The 19,921-nt window shown below is 48.4% G+C and overlaps 2 protein-coding genes across 4 annotated transcripts in view; one reads left to right on the forward strand and one right to left on the reverse strand.

The window, feature by feature from the left end:
- Nucleotides 1-7,376, forward strand: part of ANKFY1 (ankyrin repeat and FYVE domain containing 1) — a 71,713-nt gene extending 64,337 nt beyond the window's left edge. For all 3 annotated transcript variants that reach the window (XM_006761480.2, XM_015562447.1, XM_006761481.2), the window contains 3 exons: nucleotides 920-1,066; nucleotides 2,784-2,874; nucleotides 3,415-7,376. In XM_006761480.2, the coding sequence (XP_006761543.1) occupies nucleotides 920-1,066; nucleotides 2,784-2,874; nucleotides 3,415-3,547 (371 nt within the window). In that variant the 3' untranslated portion in view covers nucleotides 3,548-7,376. The remainder of the gene's footprint in view (nucleotides 1-919; nucleotides 1,067-2,783; nucleotides 2,875-3,414) is intronic.
- A 4,476-nt stretch (nucleotides 7,377-11,852) lies between these two features.
- LOC102752941 (neuferricin) lies at nucleotides 11,853-18,889 on the reverse strand. Its single transcript, XM_006761479.2, has 3 exons — nucleotides 18,744-18,889; nucleotides 14,762-14,948; nucleotides 11,853-12,590 (listed from the first exon to the last, which is right to left on the reverse strand). The coding sequence occupies exons 1-3, from the start codon at nucleotides 18,796-18,798 to the stop codon at nucleotides 12,374-12,376; spliced, it is 459 nt and encodes a 152-aa protein (XP_006761542.1). The 5' UTR covers nucleotides 18,799-18,889; the 3' UTR covers nucleotides 11,853-12,373.
- Between the last annotated feature and the right edge of the window lie 1,032 nt (nucleotides 18,890-19,921).

A 19,921-nucleotide genomic window follows, 5' to 3' on the forward strand; every position in this document is an offset into this window, starting at 1 on the left:
CTCAGGCCAGACAGCGCTTCCATGGCGTTGGCATGATGCATCACCAGGGGTGTCCTGAACCTTAGCACGGGACCAAATATCTTGTCACCAGTCCCTGGCCCTGGGGAGAGAGTTCTTGGCCTTTATCCACAGCGTGGATTTTAAGCCGGCAGTGATGAGCCTGAGCTTCCGAGGAGCTGGCCCTGGGAGTGAGCTGCTGGGCCCAGCACCTGCTCCGGGGAGCACCATCTTCCAGGAGCAGGAAACAGGCAGGCAGGCACTGAAATACACAGCAGACCTGGCTACAGATACCTCGCTGTCATATTCCAGCAGGCAATTCTGGGTAAACTTTGCAAGTTCTCTATGCCCATTTCTTCACTTCAGATAAAAACCCTTACCTTACTGGATTATTGAGAGAATTAAGTGAAAGAATTTAAGTGTCTGGAAAGGTAAGCGAAGGGGAGCTACAATTAGCTGTAATTGTTAGTAAAAAGGGCCAGCAGGAAGGCCCGGCCAGAGCCTGGTTCCACTGGGCCTGCACCTGCACCGAAGCAGGGCTCCGGGGGTGGAAGAACTTTCTGGAATATGTTCCCCACACGGACGTTTTTCTGCCTGTGTGCCTGCCTCACGGATCTTTAGATTCAGTTACATTGTGTGAAAGAGCTTTGTCCTCTTGGTGTTTCATGCCAGGGGAAGGCGGCGGAGACAGTGTGTGCTTTTCCATCAGTGTCTGTCCCCCTTTAGTTCCCGCAGCCGAAGCTCCGAATGGGCAAGGGGGTGTCCCTGGAGCTGGAGCTGCGCTGGCGTCACCTGGCTCAGGGCCGGGTCCTCGGTGAGGGTCTTACTAGCCGCAGGCCTCCTCTGTCCCAATGGGGCTGTCCTCCCTCAGCTGCCCTCTGCCAGCCCTTTGGGAAGTAGCCCTACTGTGTTTGTTTTCCAGTGCTGCTGCTAGCATACATGAAGGGGAATGCCAACTTGTGCCGAGCCATCGTCCGATCCGGGGCTCGCCTCGGGGTGAATAATAACCAAGGAGTCAACATTTTCAACTACCAGGTTGCCACCAAGCAACTCCTGTTCAGACTGTTAGGTGAGTGGCCTACTTCCCGCCCTTGCCCTGCGAGCACAGTGCAGTGCTGAGACTCTAGACCAGCTGTGGGCAAACTACGGCCTGCGGGCCGGATTCGGCCCGTTCGGCTGTTCTATCCGGCCTGCGGAGCCAAAAGAGCGGAGGGTTCTCTTGCTCTCCCTTCCGCTCCTTCACCAGCAGCAGTGTTAACATGTATTATTTCACACAAACACTCCATCCATGCTTTTGTTCCAGCCCTCCGGTCCAGCTTAAGAACCCATTGTGGCCCTCGAGTCAAAAAGTTTGCCCACCCCTGCTCTAGACGTATTGGGGAACTGTGCGTTCCTAACGACTGGTTCCTGAACAAGCTGTTTTCCGGGCACTGTGCAGGACTTTTTGTGTGCATGCCATTAAGGGCCTTCAGGCCACGGGGGGAGGGCCACCATTAGTCTCTTTCAGTGCTTGCCTTGGGGCCCCTGTTGGTTTCCCACTCCCCTTGCTGCTACTAGAGCTCCCTAAGCTCCAGGCAGGTCCCCCTTCCATGGGTCCTGGCTGCTCATCAGCACCTTCGGCTGATTCAGACTCTGCCTCCTTCAGAGTAGCTTCTGCTTTAGCCCCACTCACTCTCCATTCTCTGTTTCTGTTACCTTCTGTGAAGAGGAGCTCTTCACTCTTGATTCTTTAATACTTGTTCTCCCCATTGACGAGGCAGAGAGAATCAGAATGCTTCAGTGGTTGAGCAGCGACCTATGAACCAGGAGGTTGGGGTTTGATTCCTGGTCAGGGCACACGCCCGGGTTGCTGGCTCGATTCCCAGTAGGGGGCATGCAGGAGGCAACTGATCAATGATTCTTTCTCATCATTGATATTTCTCTCTCCCCCACTTTCCCTTCCTCTCTGAAATTAACTATATATATATATTTTAAGAAATGTTTATTAGCTATCGATTTTGATGTAAGTGATTTACCCAAGGTCACAAAGCTGATGTGTAGCAGAGCCAGTGCTAAAGCTGTGTTTCTGTGATGCCTGGTCTACTGTTTGCATGCATTTGGTTGGCCTTTTAAAAGCTCAGAATAGGAGCCTAATGCAGTGCTGGCGTGTAGAGGTGCTTGATAATGAGTGATTTGTGTGCTGCCTCCTCCCTGGGCACTCAGTCTACTGTGTACAAAGTACTCAGGCAGAGCCTGGCGTACAACTAGTGATCACTAAATGAGTACTCATGATTGTTGCTGTTATCTACACTGATAACCCCCAACCCAAATGCTCCACAGCCTCTGCAAACTCAAGATCAAACCCCTCATCTGTCTCCTTCCTGCTCCCTGCCCCCCCCTCACTCCCTGCTGCTGTTCATTCACCAACCCTACAGATCCTTCGCACTCAGTGTCTCTTATCTTGGTCTCCTCCTCCCTGTTCCCCTTACCATGTGGTCCCTGCCAGTGTTTCTAGCTGTGGTCTCTGCTCTCTCCTCACTGTGCCTTATACTCCAGCCATGCATTTCCCCACAAACACTGCAGTTTCGCTCCCTGGATACCGTTTCCTTCTCCCCAGCCTGCCTGGTGGTGCTGGGTCTCCATATTCTCCTCTGTGAAGGCTCCCTGACCTAGTTCAAGTGTGTGGCTCCTTCGTCCCTCGGTCACTTGGCAGCGCGTTGTTTACTGTTTCCCTGCTCCTTCTGGAGCTCCGCATCTTGCCTGGCACAGTTGCTGTCTGACAGGAGCATCTCCTGCCTGTGTTACAGATATGCTGTCCAAGGAGCCGCCCTGGTGTGACGGCTCCAACTGCTACGAGTGCACTGCCAAGTTCGGAGTCACGACTCGCAAACACCACTGGTGAGACCCTGGCCAGAGAGGAGGGGACGCCTGCTGTTGTCACTGCTTCTGCCTTTTTCCATAAGCCATGACCTGGCCAGGGCCCTGCACTCTCCTGGGCAAAACTTGACCCAAAGGAGGGATGTGAGGGCAGGACTGCATCCCTGTATTGATACAGGGAGGGCAAGGAACTCAGACTGCTGTCTTTCCTGCTGCGTGCTGGGCTCCCAGGTCCCAGGGAGCCTGCCCGGCCTGTGTCGCCTTTGCCAGGCTTTCTGCTTGTAGCAGAGCTGAGCCAAGTTACTGCCTCCTGGAAGGTGTGCTTCCCAAGAATGAGGGGCTATTTCCAAGACAACAAGATGGTTCTTTGGCTGTTCGTTGCCGAGTCTCTCTTGATTGTTAAAGAAAGAGCCTTCTCCAGAATCACTGTAACTTAACAATTGGATGGAAATTTGTTTTCATGGACGAAAGTTATACGTGCTTTGGTAGAATTTGGCTGGCAGTGTGGCTGTCCCCTGCTCCTCAATACCCCCCTCACACTTCCTTTCTTTGCTTCCACAGTCGCCACTGCGGACGTCTTCTCTGCCATAAATGTTCGACCAAGGAGATTCCCATTATAAAGTTTGATCTGAACAAGCCTGTGCGAGTTTGCAACATTTGCTTTGATGTACTGACTCTGGGCGGGGTCTCTTAGTGAGCCCCCAGGAGGGCCCGGGCCACCTCCCCAGTCTCTTCCCAGCAGCTACTCTGCTCACCAGGCTGACCCCAGAGCAGGAGCTGGCCAGCGTCTCCCTGCGGCAATAGACTGGAACGAACAATTAAGGACCATGTGTGATAGATCCCATTTCAGGTGACTCTGTATGATTGTCCGTGTGACTGTGATCGAGTTCACTAGGTGTCTGACTAATTGGACCAGGCCATGAGCCTAAGTGGTAAATGTGATAGGATGTAGACCCATTCTGCTAGCAGCATACAAGAACACTTTGAGAACCATTCTCCCTTCCGGTAGCCTAGTGTCCATCTCAGAGCGCTCACGTGGTCTTCCTGCTGGGTGGCTCACGGTCAGCTGCTCCAGGAGTGCTGGCCTTACTCTGGGGTAAGTGGCTTTGGACGTTCCTGCACAGTGTTTTCATAAAGATTACAGGATCCTCTTGCCCTGAAGTCTTTTTCTTTTCTTTTTTTTTTTTAAAGCTAAGCTGTATTTATGCTGAGCTACCCCTTTTTAAAAAGGTGAAATCTTTCTAAACAGGGTTCAAAATGAGAGCTGAGAAACCGTGGCCTTAACAGCTGAAAGCTTTACCAGTATTCATGCTACTCGGGTGTCAGCAGTGCAGTTTGGGCTTGGCACCTCCTAGCAGCCATCTCCTATCTCATCTTGCTGTGTCCTGTCTGTGGAGTCCTAACTCTGCCACTAGGGAGTGGTGGAGGAAATGCACTTTTATTGTGCTGCACTTTTTATATAGCTGCATTATTGGTGATTCCAATTTTAAAACCCATATTCAAAAAATACACCCATGCATCAGTGATTCTAGTGATCAGCTTTGACTGGACCTCTGCTCACACTAAGTCTTAAAGGGAAACTCCTGCAGAGTACCTTTTGGAGCAAGAGTCACACAGGCCAGGGGATGAGAAGGGGCTCTCCAGCCTCAGGTGGAAGGACCCACCTCCTCGACCTGAGTGCCTCTTGCTGAGACTGCCCTGGTTACGCTGTGAATGCTGTGGGTCCCAGGCCCCAGTTCTGTGTAGCTCACCATGCCCCATAGGAGCCCACAGCTGAAGGCCCTGGTCAGGCATGTGTTACCTGGTTTTGGAAGGCTCTGGCTTGGATGCTGAATTGGGCCAGAGCTTATTGGGCCTCAGTCTCCGCTTTACATGTATTAACCCTGAGGTGTTAAACATCTTTTCAGGGTTTGGCCAGTTTTTTAAAAAGTACTCATTTAGAGAGAAACCTTTATTTACCACTGCTAAAAAAACAAAAGACAACTCTTAGATGAACAATATGTGTTACAGTTACACTCAGAGATTAACAATCTCAATCATACATACTGATTTTTCAGACATTTAATAACCACTACACTTTTTTGCATTAATGAAGTATGGATATATGTGTAAAGGGACTAAATATTTTTTGCAACAGCCTGCTTGTTTGTTTGTTTTGGGTAGTGGTATGTCCTCTATGTTGCTGTAGATTTATACATTCGATTACTTAAATGTGTGTGTAAATGAGCAGATAAATCAGTGCTACTTTTTTTTAATATTTCTGTGATTTATAAGATATATATGCTTTCTATGTTAATATGAGCTTGTGCACAATGTTTAAAAGAAAAATTAGAAGAGTTGGGGACTAAAAGTCTGTGACATGTTTCATATAGAATTTTTATAGAAAAACAACGAGTCTTGGCAAACATGTGACCATGTGAGGCATGGGGTCAGTTTCCATTTTCTGTGGCCTGAGAGGGCCACACGGAGGTAGGGCGCAGTTGGCTTGATTCTTTCATTGTAAAGTGAGATAGTTATGCTCCAGGTATGAATTGAGGTGGTTGGTCCTTTTTACTTGTTTTAACATTCATGGTGGAGAAAGGAGGACGGGAATTCAGTCAGAGATGAGACTGACTGTCCTTCCCCTGCCCTATCATACCAATTTCAATAACAATATTGCCTCTAATTGCACTTAAAATCATGTTTAGAATATGTTGAGTCTAGGGATAGCTATGGTACTGAGCAGCCGTGGGTCAGGGGGACATTTTGTGAGTCTTGCAGGCCTAGGAAAAGCACCCTTCCCCAGACTAGGACATCTCCCTGACCATGCCAACCGTCACTGGGCTCTGCTCTGCAGGTCCCTTGAGTGGCGGCTGCCTGGTGGGCCTGTCCCATTCACTGCCTGGCTGGGACTTGACCCCTCTCAGTCTCCTTTGTGTTCTCCAAGATGACAAGACTTGGCCACAGAACTCACTGGCTGTTCCTGTTAAATTTAATTCGTAACTTAAATACTAGTAGCAAAAATTAAATTTTATTCATTTAGAAAGTTGCCAATTGTAAATGAGTAGAACAGGAATAAACTTTACTGAGGTATAATTTGCTGCATCAGTCAACATTGTTCTGCTGACTTAGCTTTTTAACTGCCTCTTGCTCATCACCAGATTTATTATACAGTGTGTTCTTAACAGTTGTTTTTAAAGATGATGGTACAAACCGTGCTATATAGGAATCCAATGCCTAAACTAACTTGCTCTGATCCTCTAAGACAGAAATTTCGCACAAACTTAAGTGCCTACACGTAGGACTTTTTAATTTTCAGTTATGTTTTTAGTGGTGTCTCATTGAATGATGTATTAGGACGTGTGTTCCATCTGGAGTTTGTTGCCTATGCACTGTCAACCCCAATTACCAATGTAGTCGAGGCTGGATTAGATTGCTCAGTTCACCTGCCATGTTCTAAGAGTGGGGTCCCTGTGACTGTTAGTCCTCTACCTCAGAGCCCTGAGTCATTTCTGACCGCCCTGTTCAGCTTCCTCACTCTTCTCCCTGAATGGGGTCCCTGCATGGAACTCAGCGTGCTTGTGGGATCCCCACCACTCCCAACTCATGTCTCCATCTGCTGTATTGAACTGTATCGTGCTAATCTTATCTACAGGCATGAAGTGGAGGGAAAGTCTTGAGAGGGGAGAGAGAGCCTTGATCTCCAGGTAGGTTTCTTTAATCTGGAGAAAAAGAACACTGTGGAACTACGTAATGTTTAGACATGAAAGGCAAAGTAATCCCCCAGTGGCAGCCTAAGCAGTTAAATGTAACTCCCACCAACAGAGCCACTTGGCATTCACAGGTGGAAACTGAAAGAGCTCCTGCAACAAGCTTTCTTCCAGGACCTGGGATTGCTTCTCTCAGGACAAGCCCGGAAGATCTGGGCACTGCAAGCCCAGCCCCTCCTAATCTGACGCAGCAAACTCCCACTCCCAGCTGGGGAGAGGGGGTGGCAGAGAGGAATCAACTTCCAAAGAGGTTTGGAAGCCACGTTCTCCTTTTATGGAAGAAATTTAGTGAAGAGCTGACCATTTGATAAGATATTACTAAACACTTATTAAATTCCCAGAAGTAATCATATATGCCTTAAAGACATTTTTTGGAAGATCATTTGCCTGTATGTTTCCTTTTTTGTGTGGCATAAATAACGTATTAACCTGTTACAATTGACAACATTGGTTTTCTGTAGCTAGGAAGTCTCAAGTTGGCAGACTGCTTGACTTAATGGCTTGTCCTTTCTTGGCAGATGTGTAGAGTTGGCTGTTACCAAGGGAGAGGGCAGTAACTGGGCAGAAACTGTAGCCACACATTTGGGTCGATCACCTTGGCTTTCAAGCTGTTGGGGTGCTGTTCAGTGTGGGGTGATGGCATCATATCAGACCATGCGCTTATCAGCATTGTTTCTTTGGAGTCCGTGTATGGAATGTATTTTTCAAATATTGATATTTGCATTTTCTGTAACAATTCCTTATAATAAAATGAGGTAAAATTGTGCATTTAAAGTGGAAACTTTAATAAGACACTTGTAGTTACTTTTAATGCATAAGTACCAATAAGCATTAAAAACAAACACATTTTTAAAATTCCTGACATGTGAATAAATTCTTTAACAGTTACCCTCTAAGAAACTGAATTTCTAGCACTTTTCAGAAACACATTGTTGGAGGCAGTCAGAGAGTAGCTATTTTAGGCCTAATGACCAGCTGCCTGGATTTACTGTGCTCTTGGTCCAGCTTCAGCCCATGGCAATGTGTGTGGTCACAGCTGCAGCCTCTGTCGCCCAACCCCACTGACGTTCTCCAACGGACTGGAAATTCCCCCTGGCTCCATTACTGAGGAGCAGCAACTCAAGAGGATCCACGCGTGGCGAGGTTTCTGCTGGTCCTGAGCTGAGGGGAGGACTGACACTGGTTTGATGGAATACTAAGGAAGGGTTAGGTCTTGCATGTTAAAACCTAGTGACCTGCAGCACCCTGTAGGAAGTGTACAAATCTAATAGCTAATAGGGCCTCGCACTCCCTTGAATTAATGTTCTCCCTTTCTTTACCTGTCTCCCATTTTGCTTATCCTCATTTTGGACCACCTGTGGTGAGATACCTCATTCTCTGGTGGCTTTTCTGACAGTTAATAGGAACTGTTAAGTGCTCCCAAATAACCCTACTAGCCGCCCTTGAGGTGAACACTGGTCATACTATGTCATTATGTGAATACGAACAGGAACCAGGTACGCATCCACTTTCCCCCATTTTTGCCCAGCCAGGTCAGAGCACTGGCTTTCGTTCTGCTTTCTCATTGTTCGCGGACAATATTGGGCAAATGCCGTAAGTGCTGTGCCTTGGTGTCTGGACCTGTAAAAGGTAAGTGACCGAGGTCCTTCTTAGCTTACAGGCTGCCTGGAGGAAAGTGATCAGTAGTGTCCTTCCTCTTGGGCAAGTAGAGCTGGTGTGCACACCGGGAGTCCCCTGCAATGAGGGCTGGTGGGAGCAGTGTCTGCTGCGTACTTGCAGGAATCTGGGGGCTCTGGCAGTAAGAGGTGCTCTCGAGGGTGGGGGTTCAGCCCAGGGTGATTCTGAGGGACACTGCAGATCTCGGGACAGAGACAGGCCCCAGCCTGTCCGAGGACCTGTCAGATCACAGCTTGTCCCAGAGGTAAGCAAGCAAGGGATGGGGTGATGGTCTGATACGGCTCCCTTTGCTGCACGGTCATGCAGTGGCGAAGCTGTGACCTTAAAAGGCTGGGCTCTTCACTCTTAGCTTTGTGTTTATAGAAAACTGGAATCTCAATTCAAAGGCAGATATTACATTTCCTTCAGCATGTTGGGGGCAGTTGCCCCACCTGTGCTTTAACACTGCCCAGTGGCAGAGGGAGCGACTTGGTAAAATACTCATTCGGCTCTGCCACCCCATGACTGCTGTAACTGTTAGCAGGTGGGGGCAGATGGATGCCCCTTTTCTGGTCCATAAAATGAGGCCCTCTCTGGGCTGGCCTAGAGGTTAAATGAGAACAGATGAAGTTTCCTGCCCAGCATAGTTGCCCAACGTGTATTCGTTTTCTTCTCCATCTCCCTCTGCCAGCAGGTCTTAATTGCCTGAGCTGAACTTTCTGTGGCTTTCATCTGAGGGACTCCTTCCTCCTCCCTAAGTTTGCCCGGGACCACCTCTGGAGAGAGAAGGGAGAGGCATTTCCAGTAACCACCCACCTCCCATGGCTAAGCCCTTCGGACCATTAAAATGACAACCTGCTCTTGCGGAATCCTTTGAAGGTCCATTCTCCCCCCCCCCCCCCCACACACACCCACACACTATCCCTCTATTTCTACCATACTCTAAGCTCCTTGAGGCCAGGAACCTGGCTTTCCTCCCATCCTCCACTCCGTGGCACACTGGTGTTTGGCAAATATTTGTTGAATGACTTAAGGACAACCAGCACAGTGGCAGTGACTAGTTCCCAGTTAGCTTGGAGTTGAGATGTCTCAGGGGCTGAAAGGGATGCAGAGCAAGGAAGGTCTTAACCTCAGCTCTCTGCTCCTGCTCCAGGGAGGGCAGTGACATGCCAAACTGCGGGAGTGAAAACAGCACAGTCAGGACCCTGAGTCCGAGGCTCGGCTCCACGACTTTGTGCCTTTAGGAAGTTTTTGGACCTTGGCTGCCTCCTCTCCAAAATGAGCTAATGGCACACCTACCACGTGCTCCAGGAACTGTGGCTATAGGGGTACCGAACCCAGTAGCCTTGGTCCCTGTTCTCAGGCTGCAGTTCAGAGTGAGAGGCTGATAGGAAATCATGGTTATAGAACAGATTTGTTATCTGAGAAGTGAGCACATGGGAACTGTGTTGTGGGAACAGGTGCACCTAAATCCAACTGGTGGGCCAAGGTTTGAAGGCTCCCAAGAAGTGCTTTTGAGCTGAATTCTTAAGAGATAAGAGGGACAAATTGAGCGGAGAAGAGGTATCATTCCAGATGGAAGGCATTGTGGGCACATGCAGCGAGTGGAGGATGTAGGGTGTGGGGAGAGGCAGGGGGAGAAGATGAAGACTGGATGCCAGAAAGGAGGAGTTGAGGTGCCTATAGAATTGCTCGGGAACGGCATCTGGACTAGATCCAAGGCGTGAGAAGAGCTCGTGGGAAGGGGTTCATGGAGAGGCAGCTTTTAAGGAATGGGGCCATGGGACGGAGCAACACTAAAGTTACCTGCTGTTGATCAGGGAAGGGCAGGAGCCAGGCGAATGGGGGCCGAGGAGCGAAGACAGTGAGTACCTGCAGCTTTTTCAGAGGCTTATCTATGGCAGGAACAGATAAGGGCCACAGAAGAGTGCGCTCTGCCGGCCTTAGGCAGGGAGAGGTTAAAGGTACAGGAAGGGCAGGTGAGGAAGATCCTGGGGTGGGAAAATGAGTCAAGAGCAGAGTCCGGTGTAAGAAGCAGGTGTGGCCACAAGGGCAGTGAACCATGAGACTGCCCTTGTAGGGGAGGCAGCCTCCAGGTTCTAGTCAGTGAATCTGGAAAGCTATTTAGTGAGATTAATTATAAACGAAAGAAAGGAAGAATAGAGGATGTTTAAAATAACAGTTGAATCCAGCTGATGTGGCTCAGTGGTTGACCCATGAACCAAGAGGTCACTAGTTCAATTCCTGGTCAGGGCACATGCCCAGGTTTCGGACTCAATCCCCCGTAAGGGGCGTGCAGGAGGCAACTATCAATCTTAATTTCGCATCGATGTTTCTATCTCTCCATCTCAAATCAATTTAAACATATTTTTTTAAAAAAAGAGTTGAGGGGGTTGGGAAAGGAGTGGAGGTGAAGGCTCAGATGAGAAACCATGCCTAATAGCACCAGGCTTTATTGTCTCATCTAGGAGGTAGAAACACTCCTTGACCCTGTCTACTCAGAAGAATCCAGGAGTAATGGGTATGAACTATGTCAAGTGTAGATTACAGTGACCTTGGACACAACCTGTGGAGAGCGGCTACAGCATTTGGACAGGTTCAAGCCTGGGACTAATGAGGGCACGATCCTCTCGTGGCTTTGCCACGTGCAAGTCCCAGCACAATTATAGCCAAAGGCTATAGTTGTAAGCTTGAACCTATGGTCCGAACCTGTGGTCCCACGTGGCTAAGTGATATTGAGTAGATTCGAAACCCACAAGAATGTTGTAACCACGCCCTTACTTTGCCTCATGGAAACTGCCTATAAAATAGAGACTCTGTTTGCAGGCCGTGGTGCTGTCTCTCCATCAGAGAGGGCAGTGTCCCACCCAGACCCAGCTTTCTTCTCGTCTGTCTTTTCCTAATCCTTCACCGCCCCCTTAGACTCACCAAACCTGGCCGTGCTGGCGCAGCACACAACCCACTGGAAGAGCTCCGAGCCCGGATAGTGGCAAATTGAGGCTGTTTGTATTGGCATTTGCAGCCTTGCCCAAACGCTGATGTGCTAGCCCGTTATCTTGTTAGAGCTCTGAAACTACCTTTTGCCAAAAATGCAGAATTCTCCCTTTGAAAACACATCACACCTTATTTTAAGTTTTTGAAATAGAAACAATATCCTTGCTTTAAATTTAAAGAGGCATCTGGATTTGCTGCATCTATATAAGCAAAAGCTTTTCCAATTTCCAGAATTCGTCTACTCTTTTTTAATGTCACCTCTGACTGTATTGGCCCAGCTCATATCAACTCAATGCAGCTTTTGGTTGTAAATTAGGGAAGACTTATATATAAGGAAGGTTACAACCCTAGCTGATTTGGCTCAGTAGATAGAGCATCGGCCTGTGGACCAGAGGGTCCTGGGTTCGATTCCAGTCAAGGCATGTATCTTTGTTGCAGGCTCCTTCCCAGTCAGGGCTCATGCAGAAACCAGTCGATGTGTTTCTCTCACATCGATGTTATGATATTTCGTTCTTTCCCTCTCTCATCTACTCTCCTTAAAAATATCCTCGGTTGAGTATTAACAAAAAAGGAAAGAAAAAAGGTTATAAAAGTCAGGGGTAACAAGTTTAGCCATCGGGGATGGAAGAGAGTATGTTTTATTTATTTATTCATTCATTCATTCATTCATTCATTTTTGGTCTTTTCTGGATGTCTCCTCTTGTTTCCGAGTTGTAAGAGAGTGATGTAGTCCTCTTTGCCAGTGCCCCTGATGAGGCCAGCAGCCGATCTGGCAGCCTGAGAGTCCATGGGAAGGATTGGAGCTTACAGCCCGTTGCTTGTCTGTCCAGTTAGTTTTGAGTTGGTCATATTTGTGTTCATTAACATTCGAGGGCTCTGAAGGAGGATGGCAAGTAGATCTGAGGGAACAGTGGCAAAAACGGGCTGACCAGTACCAGGCGAGTTGCCGAGCTCTGGCCTTGGTCACCAGAATGGCGAGCCGCTGGTGAGGGTCATGGGCCACATTTGCCGAGGCCAGAGTCCTTCCAGGCCCCCTTGTTCGATGTCAGGAGTCATCCTAGTGCACATGAGTCAGGGCTCATTAGGCTTCTCTATGGGTTATCGACAGGTAGGGCACCAGCTTAGAGTGGGAAAGAGCATGTAATGGCCAGGGGTGGGCAGCCTGTATATTCCTCCAAGTTGGGGTGGTCCAAGTCCCCACGATCTCTGTGTGTAGGGTTGTCCGGTGCTGGGTCACTAGGGGGACCGGTTGTTCTCACACACACACAGTGGGGCTCCTTGGCACCTGGCTTGTACAGCTTCCTGGGGACACCAGTCCAGTCTCTGCTCACGCCTCCACTGAAGGTAGAAGGAGAGGGACTCAGAAGCATGAACTAGTGAGTCTGTCAGGGGTGGGGGTGGGGGTGAGGTTGGGGGTCGGGGAGGAGGAAGCAGTGAGCCATCTTGACGTTTTCCCAAGGTGGAGGTCTGCAGTGTTCAGCCCCTGAACCTTGTTCTCTCTCCTAACTTTCGTCAGCTTCCCCTGCCCAGGGCATCCTCCTGGCACTGCTCCCTGGCCCCGTCCCACCCTGTGCCTTCCTGGGAGGCAGCACTCCCTGCTTTGGCGGCAACACCAGTGAAAGGCTTTCTCCCATTGGCCTGTGAGCTCAAAAGCAGGATCTGGCTCTGATTCTCTCTTCCCTTCCCACTCCATCCTAGTGCCTTGATCTTAGAGTCTTGGGCACTTGGGTAAGGTGGACAACTGAGGCAACAACACAAGGCCTGGTGGTCAGCCTTCTCTGAGAGGCCATTTCCTGACCCTTGCCCGGGTGCAGTCCTTGATGTCACCTGGTCCAACATAGCTGAGCAACCTCCTGTCCTGGGCAAGGGGGAACCCACCTCATCTTAGGGTCCTGAGTACAGCCTCCCGTGGACTCACAAGACTTGCAGAGAAAAATGAGATTCTTGGAATTGATGCCCATGTAGGTTCAAGTGCCTGGGACCAGAATCACTTGCTGTCAGAGAAACTGCTGCCCAGTTAACTTACCCAAGAGCAAGGCCGTCAGGGAAGGGCACTGAAATGCCACCTCCTTCCTTCTAACCATCTATCCCATCGCCGTGACCCGTGCTCCACACCCAGTCCCTCCTCAGGACTCGCTACTCCCAGTCTCCAGGGAGGTATACACACGTGGAAAACAATGCATTGGGCTGGAGCTCAGGGATGGGGCCAAGTTCCTTGGAGTTGGTCTGGAAGAGCTTTGTGGGGCAGGCAGAGCCTAAGCAACTCAGGGAAGTAAGAGGGCGTTACACAAAGACAGACAAGGCTGTGAGGACGGAGGGGGAGGCAGGTTCTCCAAGGGAGCAAAGTCAAGCATCTAAATGCGCTCAAGCCTCAGGGCGCCTCCCATGCGGGACCAGTGCTCTCTGAAGCCACCTGCATTCAGGCTTGTGTTCCCGCAAGGCCCACCTTTGTCCCAGTTCCTCTCCCTAAAGCGAGGGCCCCTCTTTCTGGAGACATGATAACCCTGGAGGGGCTGCCTCTGCAAAACTGGTGGCTGGAGAGAAGGGGCTTTCCTTCCTGCTGCTCTGAATTACGGTGGAGGGAACATGTGACATACACGGTGGCTGGGCCTGGAGAAAGCTGCTGGCTTTGACACAAGGAATCAGCCTCAAGGAGAGCAAAGAGGTGTGCCTCTCCCCATAGAAGAGAGTGGATCTACACAACGGAGCACTCAAGGCGAGTGGCCGTTCTTGCAGAAGCCACAGCAGGTCTCCCTGACCCTCAGTGACCTGGGCTCTTACTTTGAGGGCCTCGAGACTGGGCGTTTGTCTAGTTCTGTCTCCTTGTCCCCTTATCAGAGCTAAAGGAGATTTGAGGGACCTGAACTGTATTTAAATCCAGGCTGGCCTGATCATTAAAGCAGGAAAACAATATTTTTTTTCTCTAGTTTCCCCAAACCAACCTGGAATATCCCCTGTGGCATCTATTCTAATCTGGCTCACTTCAATTCTTACAGGCAAGGACTTCTCATCTAGCGTACCTCCTGGAATTCCTCAGAATTTGCAGTTCTTAAGACGGCACCTCAGGGCATCAACGCAAGTGGTTATGTTCACCTCCTTATCCCTCCGTAAGGCAGGAATGATTTGTGCTGACAAATAGGAAATAAAGGCCCCTGGATGGATGAACAGGCCAAAGCAAGAAAACAGTGCTGTGACTTCTCATTCCCTGCCAGGGGTTCTTCAGCAGGGTCTTTGGGGAATTAAAAAAAGAAAGAAGAAAAAAAAAGATGGCCAGATCTCAATCCTAATATTCTCATCCAGTTGCCTGCAGTGAGGCCCCACCATTGGTAATTTTTTAAAATTGCCCAGAAGATTCTAACATGTAGTCAAAGTTGAGAATTACTATCCCAGGGCACATGGATTTTGAAAAAGTTCCCCTGGGTTAACAACTTACAGCCTCCCTGTACCACGGGATGAGCTAGGAGTTGGGTTTGGGAGGGGCAGAGGCAGCAGAAGGGAAGCCTGCTTACCTCGTTTGGGAACACCAGAACCTGCTGCCCCTGGCTGAGCTCCACTCCGTGTTACATGGTGGAAACTTCTTCTTCTCTTTCAGTTCCTGTTTGTCTGCCTCCAAGCCTTTGGCAATCATGGCTTCTACCTGGGTTAGTGCTGAGGTGGGGAGCCCATCCTTTCCATAGAACCTTCCAATCACCCTTCCTGTAGTGATAGGAGAGCTGCTGTCAGAACGGGGCGGGGGGGGGGGTGGTGATCAATAAATGTCTGACAAATAACTGGCCTTCTGTGTAACATTTTTGTGGCTTAATTCTTCCCAAAATTGAATTATTTTATCATATATAACTATAAATAAATTACTTATTAAGCAATTACTTAGTGGCAAGTGCTATGCTAAAGAATTATTTTATATATAACTATAAATAAATTACTTATTAACCCCTTCCCCAACAATTTTTTTGTTAAAAACGTTTCTTTTTCAGACTAATTTTTTTATTTTGGTTCTATATAGTATTTTTGATGCTGGTTATGAAAACAGTTTGTAACTCGTCTTCCTATAAACCATATTTTTTTTACCATATTTTCTTAGTATACTCGTCGACGACTGAAAAAGAACATTTTGTGAAAACGAGTATACACATTTCTGCCGGGGAAGGGGTTAAGCAATTACTTAGTGGCAAGTGCTATGCTAGCACATAACTACTATTTTCTTAATCCTCATAACCCTATGAGAAAGTAATCATTTTTCCCCTATTCACAGGAGAGACAGGGGAGGGGGGTGTCTATGAAACTAGTGAGTGGTTCTGAGCCCGCACATGCTCTCTTCCCTGCGCTGCCCCCCTCTCTCCCGTTCTCTTATTGCTCAGTCCTATGGACATATTGGGTGGAAATTGGTTTTAGTTTAAAATCTATGCCAGAATTTGTAACGGTCTAAGCTATGGCAGCACCCAGCAAGTGGTCGGAGAGCCTGCAGGCTAAAGCTACAAAGGGCTCAGGTCTCCTCAGGGGTAGGAACTTTCATCTTCAAGTCCTGAGTATAAGTGGCCATCACAGGGCAAGAGAAGCAGCAGAAAGCACTTCTAGAAGGTTTGACCAGGAGGACGAGGTAGCTGTGTATACTTGCCCAGCTGTGTCTGTCCAACCTCTCCAGGCCCTGAGCACTTAGATCCCAGAGCCACTTACATAGAGTGTTCCCATGATTCAGTTCTTCCTCTCAGGTTCAGCTCCCCATCCGGACTTTTCCAGTTGTATTCGTATTACTTTTGGCTTTTGTTATTTGGATTAGGAGCCTTGGGTCTCTCTGATACCCCTTCCTTCACACCCAAATGCATGTTCCATGTGCTCATGTCCAATCCATTAGCGACTCCCTAATTCTGTCCTTTTTCATTTCTACTACTACCACCCTAATCCAAACTCTGGATTACAATAGCCTCCCAACTGGTGTGTCTCCCTCAGCTCATCCCTTCCCAAAATTCTTTCTCCACAAAGCAGCTAGATGAGCATTTGAAAAAATGATTATCATGTCACCTTCATGCTAGGTTTAAACCCTGCAATGGTTTCCTAAGATACGCGGATAAAGTACAAACTTCTTACCAAAGCCTCCAACACTCTATAAGCATCTGGCTTCCCTTTGCCTTCTGAGCCTCTTCTCAAGCTGTGCCTCCCTCATTTCCTGCCGGCTCCTGCCCACTGGCCTCCTGCCTGGTCCTTGACCATGTTTAGCTGCCTTGACCTCAGCCTGAAAGGCTCTGTCCCGATCTCAGCATGGCTGCTCCTTCCCGCCTTCCAGGTCTCAGCTTATCTGTCATCTCCTCTAAGAGGCCTCCCTGACCGTCTTCTCTAAAGGGGCCACACCCTCCCAAACCTGCACTGCATTAGCCTTTTAGTTTATTCACAGTCCTATCTGGACTTGCTTGATCTGCTTACTTATTTATGATCTATCTCTTCCTACCATGAAGCCCCAGCACTCAAAACAGCTTAGTACAGAGCTTTCATTTTACATGCTTGTTCGATTAAATGAAGGGTACAGGGCCCTAGTCCCAGGCCTGCAGTCTATAGTTGGCCTGGCATAAGAATTTCTCCTTTTGTCCTAACCGGTTTGGCTCAGTGGATAGAGCAAGAATTTCTCCTATTCTCCTAACCGGTTTGGCTCAGTAGATAGCGTGTCGGCCTGCAGACTGAAGGGTCCCACAGGAGGCAGCTGATTGATGTTTCTCTCTCATCAATGTTTCTAACTCTCTATCCTCCCTCTCTGTAAAAAATAAAATATATTTAAAAAAAAAGAAAAAGAATTTCTCCTATTGAAGGTCTCTATGCATGGTGACAGGCTATCTTGTGGGTTTTAAGCATGAGACCCAAAGAGAGGGCAGCAGTAGTAGTAGAGGCAATAGAGAGAGTTGTAGTAGCTGCCTCATGAGAATGGTGGTCACCATTGGCTGGGTCTCTAAGCCAGTGCTATATCCAGAAAACAACAAAAGACATCTCATTTTCCCTGGAGGCCTGGCCATGTGGCTGCCAACATGGCTTTCTGGTTGTCTTCACCTCACTGTGCACCCATATATACACATTCACCCTCGGATGTGTCCTGAGGGTTTCTGATGCCCTGTAAGAGCCCAACACAACCCGCTCCTATAGAGTGAGCTAACAGGCAGGCACTGCACTCAGCTCATCCCTGGTCCCCACGAGGACCAGTACCAGAGCTTATGCATAGTAGATATTCAAACATATCTCGACTTAACGAAAACCCTTCTGAAGCACTTCCAACCATATGACCCCCACCCTCCTCACATACATTAACACTCTTCAAATAAGACTAGTTCACTCATCTCACCAAACACCAGTATGACACATTCGGTCTGGCATCCTTTGCCCACTCACGGGACTCCACCCTTACTCTTTTGTGTTGAATTTTCTTTTCCTATTAACCCAGTAATGTTTCAACCTTGGTTCAGCAACCTCGTGGGAAAAGGGAGAACCAGGCCTTTGGAAGGGCAGATGGATAGAGGCCAGTTCCTTCCGTGGCAGACATGCTGTGGTCTAAGGGATGAACTGGGGCAGCCTGGGTGAAAACAGAGAAGGGGTGCTACAGGTTGGGATGACAAAGGCCAACAGTGGTGGGTATGGAGGAGGGTGGGGATGAAAACAAAACCTTAGAAGTCACTAAAAAAGCCTTGGCAAGTTGGATGTGTAGGGAGCTGAGGAGTTGGTAAAAATGGCAAGGTTTTCAGAAAAGGTAACCCAAGTAGTAATGACAGAAGCATCACTCAGAGGCCTGGGGGTGGAGGAGGAACTTCCCATGTAGACCTGTTCCAAAGGTGAAAGGACGTTGACGTTCCTCAGGAAGTCAGCTGGGTCCAAGTGGGGCGCCAGTGAGAGGCTGGGGCTGCAGTCGATGGGAAAAAGGGGCTCCAACCACCCCAGTTTCTGTGACTAACATTTCTCTAGGTGTCTTCCCATTTAAAAGGCGAATTCCATCCTGCCTCACCAGTCAGCAGCAAGGGCAGTGCCCTACACAACTGGCTTTAACACATGTTTGATTGGCATAACTCCCCCCCGGGACACAATTCATTAAGGATGGACATAGGTTAATGTCTCTCTCCTTAGAGGACAAAGCAAAAGGATACCTGTCAGAACTGCACATGAACTTGGGCTTCAAACCTTCCTGCCTGCTGAAACCAGATGCCCGGAACGCCGTGAGACAAGAAAGCTGCCCTCCTGGAGCTGGCTGGTTAAGCGTGGTGCAGGCAACTGCTTAGGGGCAACAGAGGCCAAATCAAATGGGCAGGCAATACTTTCCCAAGATTAAAAGTGAGGGACCAGGTGCCCCAGCCATTTCCTTCTGGGACTCACTGCCACACTACCAACTAGAGTTTAAGGTGAAAAATCCATAGGTATTTTTCAGATTTTAACCTTGAGTCCAAGCCCCAAAGAATTCTAGTCCGTTAAAAAATTGCAAGAAAAAGAAATGAAATCTTTGGAAATGGCCTGTGGAATACCTACCAATAAATTCGTAATTCTTCTCATAGAACGATAGCCAATTTTGAAGTGTCAGCATCTCAGAAAATGACAAGTCAGATACATCATCCACAAGGCCTGCTTCAGAGTAGTCCCCAGTCACAAACGCTCTGGATGCGTCTCGGCCTGCAGCAGAGATGTTTCCAGTCGGTTAACTTATAAGTCGCTGACATCGTACCAACTCAAGTATCTATTTCCTGAGAAACACCTGAAAACCCCACTGTCCACCCCCAAATATAATCCCCCTCCTCTGTCACAGATGCTCGTGGACCTTGGACACACAGTTTGGCATTTATCACATTCTTGCATCTACTTTCAGCAACATTCAGTACAGCTGACATGTCCCTCGGCTCCCATGACACTACGCTCTGGTTTTCCTCCTACCTCTCTGGCGCATTTTCTACCAGCCTCTGAGATCAATCATTGTCCACTTCCTCTACTCCATCCACACCCTCCCCTTGACAATCTCCTCCACTCCCGTGGTTTCAGATACCACCTCTAAACCAAAAACTGCTAAATGTGTATCTTTAGCTCAAACTTCCCGAGCTCCAGACCTATATATTCCATTGTCTACTCAGTGTCCCTTACCTGTCATCACAAGTCAAAATGTTCACACTCAACTAATGGTCATCAGCACCCCAGCCCTGGGAAAATGCGTCTGTTCTAGTATTCCCATCTCAGTAAATATTAACCAGTTGCTCAATCCAGAAATGCAGCCCTTGACATCTCTTTCATCCCTCACATCCAATCAGTCCCCAAATCCCATAACCTAAATAGTTCTTATATCTACCTTTCTCCATCTCCCACTAAGCAAGCCCAGGCTGTCATCATTTTTCATCTGAACTACAATAAACCCCTAGCAGTTCTTTATACAGTCATTCTTTCCTTACTGATCGATTTTTCACACAACACTTAGAGTAGTTTAACCACAAATTGATCAAGTCATTCTCTTGCTTAAAAATTCTCAGTGACTTCCTTCTGCTCTATGGTATCAAAATTTCATAACATGCCATTCAGAACTCTGCACCAGCTGCCACCAACCTTGCCTTCCCTCTGTGCTCCCTGGCCTCTGGTCACAGCAGTGTGTGTTCCCTTTCACACTCATCACAAAAATAATTTATTAACTGTTTATGTGACAACTACTGAACTTTTGTCTTTTCTAC

Source organism: Myotis davidii, unplaced genomic scaffold (genome assembly GCF_000327345.1).
Source record: "Myotis davidii unplaced genomic scaffold, ASM32734v1 scaffold638, whole genome shotgun sequence".
Taxonomy (NCBI): domain Eukaryota; kingdom Metazoa; phylum Chordata; class Mammalia; order Chiroptera; family Vespertilionidae; genus Myotis; species Myotis davidii.

What these genes read in the sequence shown, in the direction of transcription:
- LOC102752941 (XM_006761479.2), bottom strand. Translation starts at nt 18,798, where the DNA reads ATGCTGACACTTCAAAATTGGCTATCGTTCTATGAGAAGAATTACGAA. An exon ending in GAAGAATTACGAATTTATTG is followed by an intron (nt 14,949 to 18,743) that starts GTAGGTATTCCA and finishes CTATCACTACAG; the next exon opens with GAAGGGTGATTGGAAGGTTC. An exon ending in TTCTGGTGTTCCCAAACGAG is followed by an intron (nt 12,591 to 14,761) that starts GTAAGCAGGCTT and finishes TTCTACCTTCAG; the next exon opens with TGGAGGCGTGAGCAGAGACT.